At 43.0% G+C, this 12,094-nt stretch overlaps 1 protein-coding gene across 1 annotated transcript in view; it reads right to left on the minus strand.

The window, feature by feature from the left end:
* The window catches only part of TMEM258 (transmembrane protein 258), a 15,686-nt gene continuing 3,592 nt past the window's right edge, over nt 1-12,094 (minus strand). Inside the window, exons 3-4 of the mRNA XM_077287956.1 lie at nt 10,095-10,229; nt 1-175 (exon numbers count right to left, since the gene is read on the minus strand). Of these exons, the coding sequence (XP_077144071.1) occupies nt 10,103-10,229 (127 nt within the window). The 3' untranslated portion in view covers nt 1-175; nt 10,095-10,102. The remainder of the gene's footprint in view (nt 176-10,094; nt 10,230-12,094) is intronic.

Consider the following 12,094-nt stretch of genomic DNA (forward strand, 5'->3'; position numbering starts at 1 on the left):
TGTATGTAATAATAAAGTGTTTTATTGTAACTGGTGAGCAAGTCACCGTGAGAAAAATCTCCATTGCAGAAATGACAGTGCAACGACTGAGTGGACGCCGCCATCCACGGCCAGTACTGGTCCCCAGAGTGAAGGGAAAAAAGAAAAACCCAAACATTACCGCTCCAGCTAGAATCTGTAAAACAGAAAAAACATTGTATCAGTAGTGGCACCATACCGCTCTCATCTGCAGCCATCAGCTTACGATCCAGAGAGCCTCTATAGGAAAAAGACTGGATTATGGGTGCAGGCGCGTGTACAAAACCCCTGGTCATATATTTAAAAAAATAAATAAATAAAGGGTGACACTCATTTAGTATTTCATCTGTAGCTCAGCTGGACCATGCATACAAGACAGCCCATGAATTTTATGGGTGTAATACTCCATTTCTCCTGTGGTGGTGCTGCAGAGAAATGAAAGGGAACCTGTCACCTAAAGACACATTATTTACCTGCAGATATAGGGGTAATTGAAATAAGAGTAATTTGTGAGTAATAATTAGTGATGAGTGAATAGCATTGTTGCTCAGGTGGTCTCCAAGTATTTGTTAGTGCTCGGTGATTTAGTTTTTGTCAACACTGCTGCATGATTTATGCCTGCTAGCCAGCCTGAGTACATGTGGGGATTCTCTAACAACCAGGCAACCCCCACATGTACTCAGCCTGGCTAGCAGCCATAAATCATGCAGCAGTGTTGACAAAAACTAAATCTCCGAGCAATAAACACTCGGAGACCACCCGTGCGTGCTCTGGAAAACCTGAGCAACGAGTACACTCTCTCTTCACTAGTAATAATAATCTTTATTTACAGGTCCTTCTCAAAAAATTAGCATATAGTGTTAAATTTCATTATTTACCATAATGTAATGATTACAATTAAACTTTCATATACTATAGATTCATTATCCACCAACTGAAATTTGTCAGGTCTTTTATTGTTTTAATACTGATGATTTTGGCATACAACTCCTGATAACCCAAAAAACCTGTCTCAATAAATTAGCATATTTCACCCGTCCAATCAAATAAAAGTGTTTTTTAATAACAAACAAAAAAACCATCAAATAATAATGTTCAGTTATGCACTCAATACTTGGTCGGGAATCCTTTGGCAGAAATGACTGCTTCAATGCGGCGTGGCATGGAGGCAATCAGCCTGTGACACTGCTGAGATGTTATGGAGGCCCAGGATGCTTCAATAGCGGCCTTAAGCTCATCCAGAGTGTTGGGTCTTGCGTCTCTCAACTTTCTCTTCACAATATCCCACAGATTCTCTATGGGGTTCAGGTCAGGAGAGTTGGCAGCCCAATTGAGCACAGTAATACCATGGTCAGTAAACCATTTACCAGTGGTTTTGGCACTGTGAGCAGGTGCCAGGTCGTGCTGAAAAATGAAATCTTCATCTCCATAAAGCATTTCAGCCGATGGAAGCATGAAGTGCTCCAAAATCTCCTGATAGCTAGCTGCATTGACCCTGCCCTTGATGAAACACAGTGGACCAACACCAGCAGCTGACATGGCACCCCACACCATCACTGACTGTGGGTACTTGACACTTGACTTCAGGCATTTTGGCGTTTCCTTCTCCCCAGTCTTCCTCCAGACTCTGGCACCTTGATTTCCGAATGACATGCAAAATTTGCTTTCATCAGAAAAAAGTACTTGGGACCACTTAGCAACAGTCCAGTGCTGCCTCTCTGTAGCCCAGGTCAGGCGCTTCTGCCGCTGTTTATGGTTCAAAAGTGGCTTTACCTGGGGAATGCGGCACCTGTAGCCCATTTCCTGCACACGCCTGTGCACGGTGGCTCTGGATGTTTCCACACCAGACTCAGTCCACTGCTTCCTCAGGTTCCCCAAGGTCTGGAATCGGTCCTTCTCCACAATCTTCCTCAGGGTCCGGTCACCTCTTCTCGTTGTACAGCGTTTTCTGCCACATTGTTTCCTTCCAACAGACTTACCATTGAGGTGCCTTGATACAGCACTCTGGGAACAGCCTATTTGTTGAGAAATTTCTTTCTGGGTCTTACCCTCTTGCTTGAGGGTGTCAATGATGGCCTTCTTGACATCTGTCAGGTCGCTAGTCTTACCCATGATGGGGGTTTTGAGTAATGAACCAGGCAGGGAGTTTTTAAAAGCCTCAGGTATCTTTTGCATGTGTTTAGAGTTAATTAGTTGATTCAGAAGATTAGGGTAATAGGTCATTTAGAGAACCTTTTCTTGATATGCTAATTTATTGAGACAGGTTTTTTGGGTTATCAGGAGTTGTAGGCCAAAATCATCAATATTAAAACAATAAAAGACCTGACAAATTTCAGTTGGTGGATAATGAATCTATAATATATGAAAGTTTAATTGTAATCATTACATTATGGTAAATAATGAAATTTAACACTATATGCTAATTTTTTGAGAAGGACCTGTATATAGCGCCAACATATTCTGCAGTGCTTTACAGAGTAACTGGTGTTTCTATAAATAACAGGTTCCTTTAAAATACTAAAAGTTGAATTTCCCCACATTTATAGCTTATGTCCAAAAGTCACCTTAAAGCGGTTGTCCACTACTTGGACAACCCTTTTTCAATCCGGATGTTTGCCCCTGGTAAAATAATAACACTAGTACTCACCTCTGGTGCGGGCGGCGTTCCAGCACAGTTTCTCCCAGGGCTTGCGTGACATCAAGTCACGTGATCCCTTTGGCCAATCAGCGGCCACTTCACTCTCCCCAACTGTGGACAAATCACTTATATCCAGAGGAAGCGAGAGCTACTGCAGCTGTCTTATCTCCTCCAGATATATGTGGTATGTCTGAATGCGGGGAGAGTGAAGTGGCCGCTGATTGGCCAAACGGATCACGTGACGTGATGACACGCAAACCCCGGGAGAAACTGTGCTGGAACACTGCCAGCACCAGAGGGGAGTACAAGTGTTATTAACCCCTTTCTGACCTCGGACGGGAAAGTACGTCCGAGGTCAGAAGCCCCGCTTTGATGCGGGCTCCGGCGGTGAGCCCGCATCAAAGCCGGGACATGTCAGCTGTTTTGAACAGCTGACATGTGCCCGTAATAGGCGCGGGCAGAATCGCGATCTGCCCGCGCCTATTAACTAGTTAAATGCCGCTGTCAAACGCAGACAGCGGCATTTAACCGGTGTTTCCGGCCGGGCATGAGCGCATCACCGACCCCTGTCACATGATCGGAGGTCGGCGATGCTTCTCCATTGTAACCATAGAGGTCCTTGAGACCTCTATGGTTACTGATCCCCGGCAGCTGTGAGCGCCACCCTGTGGTCGGCACTCACAGCACACCTGCATTTCTGCTACATAGCAGCGAACATCAGATCGCTGCTATGTAGCAGAGACTATCGCGTTGTGCCTGCTTCTAGCCTCCCATGGAGGCTATAGAAGCATGGCAAAAGTAAAAAAAAAAAGTGAAAAAAATAAAAAAAATAAAAGTTTCAATCACCCCCCTTTCGCCCCAATCAAAATAAATCAATAAAAAAAAATCAAACCTACACTTATTTGGTATCGCCGCGTTCAGAATCGCCCGATCTATCAATAAAAAAAGCAGCATTAACCTGATTGCTAAAAGGCGTAGCGAGAAAAAATTTGAAATGCCAGAATTAAGTTTTTTTTGTCGCCGCGACATTGCATTAACCCCTTAAGCCCCGAGGGTGGTTTGCACGTTAATGACCGGGCCAATTTTTACAATTCTGACCACTGTCCCTTTATGAGGCTATAACTCTGGAACGCTTTCACGGATCTTGGCGATTCTGACATTGTTTTCTCGTGACATATTGTACTTCATGTTAGTGGTAAAATTTATTCGATATAACTTGCGTTTATTTGTGAAAAAAATGGAAATTTGGCGAAAATTTTGAAAATTTCGCAATTTTCCAACTTTGAATTTTTATGCCCTTAAATCACAGACATATGTCACGCAAAATACTTAATAAGTAACATTTTCCACATGTCTACTTTACATCAGCACAATTTTGGAACCAAAATTTTTTTTTGTGACGGAGTTATAAGGGTTAAAAGTTGACCAGCAATTTCTCATTTTTACAACACCATATTTTTTTTAGGGACCACATCTCATTTGAAGTCATTTTGAGGGGGGTCTATATGATAGAAAATACCCAAGTGTGACACCATTCTAAAAACTGCACCTCTCAAGGTGCTCAAAACCACATTCAAGAAGTTTATTAACCCTTCAGGTGTTTCACAGGAATTTTTGGAATGTTTAAATAAAAATTAACATTTAACTTTTTTTCACACAAAATTTATTTCAGCTCCAATTTGTTTTATTTTACCAAGGGTAACAGGAGAAAATGGACCCCCAAAGTTGTTGTACAATTTGTCCTGAGTACGCTGATATCCCATATGTGGGGGTAAACCACTGTTTGGGCGCATGGCAGAGCTCGGAAGGAAAGGAGCACCATTTGACTTTTCAATGCAAAATTGACTGGAATTGAGATGGGATGCCATGTTGCGTTTGGAGAGCCCCTGATGTGCCTAAACATTGAAACCCCCTACAAGTGACACCATTTTGGAAAGTAGACCCCCTAAGGAACTTATCTAGATGTGTGGTGAGCACTTTGACCCACCAAGTGCTTCACAGAAGTTTATAATGCAGAGCCGTAAAAATAAAAAATCATATTTTTTCACAAAAATTATCTTTTCGCCCCCAATTTTTTATTTTCCCAAGGGTAAGAGAAGAAATTGGACCCCAAAAAATGTTGTGCAATTTGTCCTGAGTACGCTGATACCCCATATGTGGGTGTAAACCATTGTTTGGGCGTATGGCAGAGCTTGGAAGGGAAGGAGCGCCATTTGACTTTTCAATGCAAAATTGACTGGAATTGAGATGGGACGCCATGTTGCGTTTGGAGAGCCCCTGATGTGCCTAAACATTGAAACCCCCCACAAGTGACACCATATTGGAAAGTAGACCCCCTAAGGAACTTATCTAGATGTGTTTTGAGAGCTTTGAACCCCCAAGTGTTTCACTACAGATTATAACGCAGAGCCGTGAAAATATATATATATTTTTTTTTTCACAAAAGTGATTTTTTAGCCCCCAGCTTTGTATTTTTACAAGGGTAACAGAATAAATTGGACCCCAAAATTTGTTGTCCAATTTGTCCTGAGTACGCCGATACCCCATATGTGGGGGGGAACCACTGTTTGGGCGCATGACAGAGCTCAGAAGGGAAGGAGCGCCATTTGGAATGCAGACTTAAATGGATTGGTCTGCAGGCGTCACGTTGCATTTGCAGAGCCCCTGATGTACCCAAACAGTACAAACCCCCCACAAGTGACTCCATATTGGAAACTAGACCTCCAAAGGAACTTATCTAGATGTGTTGTGGGAACTTTGAACCCCCAAGTGTTTCACAAAAGTTTATAGCGCAAAGCCGTGAAAATAAAAATTCTTTTTTTTTTTTCACAAAAATTATTTTTTAGCCCCCAGTTTTGTATTTTCACAAGGTAACAGGATAAATTAGACCCCAAAAGTTGTTGTCCAATTTGTCCTGAGTACGCTGATACCCCATATGTGGGGGGGAACCACTGTTTGGGCGCATGACAGAGCTCGGAAGGGAAGGAGCGCCATTTGGAATGCAGACTTAAATGGATTGGTCTGCAGGCGTCACGTTGCATTTGCAGAGCCCCTGATGTACCCAAACTGTACAAACCCCCCACAAGTGACCCCATATTGGAAACTAGACCTCCCAAGGAACTTATCTAGATGTGTTGTGAGAACTTTGAACCCCCAAGTGTTTCACTACAGTTTATAACGCAGAGCTGTGAAAATAAAACATCTTTTTTTTTCTCACAAAAATGATTTTTAGCCCCCCAAATTTTTAATTTTCCCAAGGATAACAAGAGAACTTGGACCCCAGAAGTTGTTGTTCAATTTGTCCCGAGTACGCTGATAACCCATATGTTGGGGTAAATCCCTTTTTGGGCGCACGGGAGAGCTCGGAAGGGAAGGAGCACTGTTTTACTTTTTCAACGCAGAATTGGCTGGAATTGAGATTGGACGCCATGTCGCGTTTGGAGAGCCCTGATGTGCCTGGACAGTGGAAACTCCCCAATTCTACCTGAAACCCTAACCCAAACACACCCCTAACCCTAATCCCAACGGTAACCCTAACCACACCCCTAGCCCTGACACACCCATAATTCTAATCCCAACCCTAATCCAAACCGTAAATGTAATTCAAACCCTAACCCTAACTTTAGCCCCAACCCTAACCCTAACTTTAGCCCCAACCCGAACCCTAGCCCTAACCCTAACTCTAGCCCTAACCCTAACCCTAGCCCTAATGGGAAAATGGAAATAAATACATTTTTTTAATTTTATTATTTTTCCCTAACTAAGGGGGTGATGAAGGAGGGTTTGATTTACTTTTATAGCGTTTTTTATATCGGATTTTTATGATTGGCAGCTGTCACACACTAAAAGACGCTTTGTATAGCAAAAAAGTTTTTGCGTCTCCACAGTTTGAGACCTATAATTTTTCCACATTTTGCTCCACAGAGTCATGTGAGGTCTTGTTTTTTGCGGGACGAGTTGACGTTTTTATTGGTAACATTTTCGGACACGTGACCGTTTTTGATCACTTTTTATTCCGATTTTTGTGAGGCAGAATGACCAAAAACCTGCTATTCATGAATTTCTTTTGGGAGAGGCGTTTATACCGTTCCACGTTTGGTAAAATTGATAAAGCAGTTTTATTCTTCGGGTCAGTACGATTACAGTGATACCTCATTTATATCATTTTTTTATGTTTTGGCGCTTTTATACGATAAAAACTATTTTATAGAAAAAATAATTATTTTGGTATCGCTTTATTCTCAGGACTATAACTTTTTTATTTTTTTGCTGATGATGCTGTATGGCAGCTTGTTTTTTGCGGGACAAGATGACGTTTTCAGCGGTACCATGATTATTTATATCAGTCTTTTTGATCGCGTGTTATTCCACTTTTTGTTCGGCGGTATGGTAATAAAGCGTTGTTTTTTGCCTCTTTTTTTTTTTCTTACGGTGTTTACTGAAGGGGTTAACTAGTGGGGCAGTTTTATAGGTTGGGTCGTTACGGACGCGGCGATACTAAATATGTGTACTTTTATTGTTTTGGTTTTTTTAATTTAGATAAAGAAATGTATTTATGGGAATAATATATATTTTTTTATTATTATTTATTTAGGAATTTTTTATTTTATTTTTTTTTTACACATGTGGAAAAAATTTTTTTAAACTTTTTTACTTTGTCCCAGGGGGGGACATTACAGATCGATGATCTGATAGTGTGCACAGCACTCTGTCAGATCACCGATCTCACTGACAGGGCTGCAGGCTTACCAGCGTCTGCACTGAGCAGACACTCGGTAAGCCACCTCCTTCCCTGCAGGACCCGGATGCCGCGGCCATCTTGGATCCGGGACCTGCAGGGAGGAAGGAGGTAGGAGACCCTCGGAGCAACGCGATCACATCGCGTTGCTCCGGGGGTCTCAGGGAAGCACGCAGGGAGCCCCCTCCCTGCACGATGCTTCCCTATACCGCCGGCACATCGCGATCATGTTTGATCGCGGTGTGCCGGGGGTTAATGTGCCGGGGGCGGTCCGTGACCGCTCCTGGCACATAGTGTCGGATGTCAGCTGTGATAGGCAGCTGACACCTGGCCGCGATCGGCCGCGCTCCCCCGTGAGCGCGGCCGATCGCGTATGACGTACTATCCCGTCACCGGGAATTAAGTCCCAGGTCACCTTGACGGGATAGTACGTCATACGGGATTAAGGGGTTAAAATGCACTAACGGGCGATCAAAAGAATGTATCTGCACCAAAATGGTATCATTAAAAACCCCAGCTCGGCACGCAAAAAATAAGCCCTCAACCGACCCCAGATCATGAAAAATGGAGACTCTACGAGTATCGGAAAATGGTGCGATTTTTTTTTTTTTTAGCAAAGTTTGGAATTTGTTTTCACCACTAAAAAATAACCTAGTCATGTTAGGTGTCTATGAACTCGTAATAATTTTTTTTTACCAATTAGATAAAAGAGAACCTAGACATGTTTGTTGTCTATGAACCCGTAATGACCTGGAGAATCATAATATCAGGTCAGTTTTAGCATTTAGTGAACCTAGCAAAAAAGCCAAACAAAAAAACAAGTGTGGGACTGCACTTTTTTTGCAATTTCACTGCACTTGGAATTTTTTTCCCGTTTTCTAGTACACGAAATTGGTAAAACCAATGATGTCGTTCAAAAGTACAACTCGTCCCGCAAAAAATAAGCCCTCACATGGCCAAATTGACAGAAAAATAAAAAAGTTATGGCTCTGGGAAGGAGGGGAGTGAAAAACGAACACGGAAAAACGGAAAATCCCAAGGTCATGAAGGGGTTAAAAGGCATTGCCCCCAGTAAAATAAGTCATTCCAGTGAAAAGCATGGTCCATTGCAAATAACCTCAAACACACAGGCCCTGATTCATTAAGATTGATATCTCATACGCCAGTTTTAACGGTAGCTGTGCAGGAATAAGATGCACGAAATTCAGTAAAAGCAGTGTGCCACAATTAATTTAGCACATATTATCCGTGACGTACTCCTCCATGCGCCTCACCAGAAATCTCACTCCGACCACAGACATCTCAGCCACATACAGGGAAAACGCACGCTTACAAGCAGTGCTAGAAGGGGGAAGAAGCAATCCCTGCCTACATTGCACAGATAACGTACTTTAAAGGGGCTAAGTCACGAGACATTTATGGCGTATGGAGATGTCCCCTTATTAGTTTCAGCAGCAGGTTTCTGGGGGTACACACTGGAGGGGCTTTAGGCTCCATGGTCTGGCATAATACGAGTATGGCGCTTGTGATCTGTCTAGGACTTTACATAGGTATGATGTGGGGACATGGGACGACCTGAATGCACCATCACTACAGCTAGCCTGATCCAGCAACCCATCCATGGCAGGCTGTGTGCACCTGACATCTGCTACACTTGTGCCAACCCACAGAGTTTTCCAAGAGAAAGACACAAACAGAATCTGTCACTAGGTTTTTTTTTCTACCTCATCTAAAAGCAGGATAATATAGCAGCAGGGACCCTGATTCTAGCGATGTGTCACTTCATTGCAGAGCTCAAAAAGCTGCCCACACCACAGCTCTTATGTACATTGTATATTGCCAGTGAGCTGTTTATTAGTAGATGGTGTGTGGTCAGACCACTTGGCACTAGGGAGCTAGTCTGGGCAGTGATAATCTCGTGGTGATAAAACATTCGTTGTATGGAAACAACAGGTCACAACCTAAGTGACACATCGCTGAAATCAGGCTCCTTGCCCCTTCTCAGGCTGTCCTCAGATTTCATAGCAATAAACTGCTGACAGATTCCCGTTAAGAATGAGTCAGTATTTTTTGTCCTTAAGCACACATTTTTTTTGGCATCTTTTTGGTCATTTCCTGAGCGCTGGTATTTTTTTCTAATGCTTTTCTAAAACTTTTGGATCTTTTTTTACAGGTATTTTCTAAACATTTTATTACTCCATTCAGCAATGAAGAAACCACTAACTCTTTCTGAGGTGAAGACCATGAGAAAACGCTAAAAAAAACGTCCGAGCGTCTTTTGACTATTCCCACTGATAAAGCACAGTGTCTTCCGTGTGGAATACGCAAGAGAATGGTTGGGTCAGTTTTTTGTTTTTTTTCTCAAGAAACTTAAGAGTCTTTGGAATCCTGAAGTAGTTATAAGACATCAAAAGCCTGAACATGTGAACAGCGAGTAGCTATGACATAGAAATGCATATGGTCATTGTTTTGAGCGTTTTATGAACATTTTTTTCGGGTGAGTTTAAGGGTGGCCCTGCTTAAAAAATACTTTGTATGCACATACCCCAAGTCAGATTAGTTGTGGCCTTTTTTGTGCTTCTTCTAAATCATAATGTCACCATTAAAGGCTTATAGAAAAAAATGGGAACAATATTCTCCACTGTCACTCAACACGGTATGAAATTAGCCAGAGTCTCAGGATCACCATCTTCTACTTACCACCATGGTCACACGTAAATCCCGACCCACAAGAGAAGAAACAAAACTCCGAATCCCATGAAGAGCGAGGCCACCAGTGAAATAAGAAGCTCCTTGTAAACGTCCCTTGTGTATTTGGTGGACGTCACCTCGTAGCTTTAGTAATCCATTAAGGAAGAGCAGCTTCTGATGAGGACACTAAGGGTACTGTCACACTATACGATTTACCAACGATCACGACCAGCGATACGACCTGGCCGTGATCGTTGGTAAGTGGTTGTGTGGTCGCTGGGGAGCTGTCACACAGTCAGCTCTCCAGCGACCAACGATGCCGAAGTCCCCGGGTAACCAGGGTAAACATCGGGTTACTAAGCGCAGGGCCGTCACCGCTGTGCTCGCTTTCCGGCCGGCGCTCACAGTGCAGAGAAGCAGAACGCCGGGGGACAGACACCGGAATGTGAGTATGTACTGTTTTTTTTTTTTTACTTTTACGCTGGTAACCACGGTAAACATCGGGTTACTAAGCGCGGCCCTGCGCTTAGTAACCCGATGTTTACCCTGGTTACAAGCGAACGCATCGCTGGATCGCTGTCACACACAACGATCCAGCGACGAAAGAAAGTTCCAAACGATCTGCTACGACATACGATTCTCAGCAGGGTCCCTGATCGCTGCTGCGTGTCAGACACAGCGATATCGTATGGATATCGCTGGAACGTCACGAATCGTACCGTCGTAGTGACAAAAGTGCCACTGTGTGACAGTACCCTAGGACGCAGGACTTTCCACATAAAAGGTTCACTATGTAAATCTAGGATTTGGGGGAGGGGGGGGGGGGGGGGGGGACACGTAGCGCTTAGCCTATTGGCAGCTACAGGTGTATTTGTTCGAGTCCCTGCGGCTGCATGATTTATGGCTGTTAGACACATGCAGGGATTTCCTGTTTGTTACACAACCACAACAATGTGTTACAGCTGTCTACCAGCCATGAATCATGTAGCCGCAGGGACTCAAACATAATATATGAGCAAGTCCAAGATACTCAGATAACACCCAAGCATGCTCAGATAACACCTTTTCCGAGCACTCTCATCACTAATGTGCACGTTTCTTCATGCATCTGGGGAGTCTCCGTGCACTGCACCAGAAATCTCACTCCTGTCAGGTATTGGAATGACATTGCCAGCGTATATACTGCTACACCTCCCCATGAATTAGACAAGCTTTGGAATCCCAAAATATGAAATAGGAGGGCGATCTGCACCCGTCCACAGCCGCTGCAGACTTGAGAGAGATTTTTTGTGTGAAATTATACACTGAACAAAAGCTACAGACTGTACCTATGGATGTACACAGGTAAAAATACAGCGGACTAAAGTACCAAGTCAAGCAGATAAGAAACCTCATCTTTCAGTTGCATATTTTTTACTGAAAGAAATTGGTTGTGAAAATTTTTAAACCTGACAAATATTAGTTTCTGGGGCAAAGAGTGTTTGCTGCAGATGTTCTTTTTTTCCTCCCTGAGTTCAATAGGTAAATCTCAATGTCGCAGGGTTACCTACACACCCAGAGAAAAAAATTGCAGGAGGGTATATTGGTTTTGTAAAATAATAAAAAAAAAAACTTCCAATTTTCAACTTCCAAATATGTTGCATGTGAAGCAATTGATACCCATCTAACATTTATAACATATCCTGTTAATATGGTATAAATGTCCAGAGTGGGAAAATGCACCAAATACATAAAAAAATATGGAAATATGTCAAAGTTGACAACAGCGTCTTGATAGTTCCCTGGCAGCAGGAGGAGGATTATGTTCCCAGTATGCCTTTGTTAACACTTGCGATTGGATAGCCTGTCTCTTGTTTTTAGGAATAGAAACAAAAGCTATGTTGAAATGAATCCCTTGCATTACTGATCCAGGTGCAGCAGAGGGGCCCTGTTGACTATTATGGGGTCTGTCTGGGTTCTGTTGTGTCAGGTTGTTTTTAGATCAGAAGATAAAAAGAGTTCTGCTTTCA

Source organism: Ranitomeya variabilis, chromosome 2 (assembly GCF_051348905.1).
Source record: "Ranitomeya variabilis isolate aRanVar5 chromosome 2, aRanVar5.hap1, whole genome shotgun sequence".
Taxonomy (NCBI): domain Eukaryota; kingdom Metazoa; phylum Chordata; class Amphibia; order Anura; family Dendrobatidae; genus Ranitomeya; species Ranitomeya variabilis.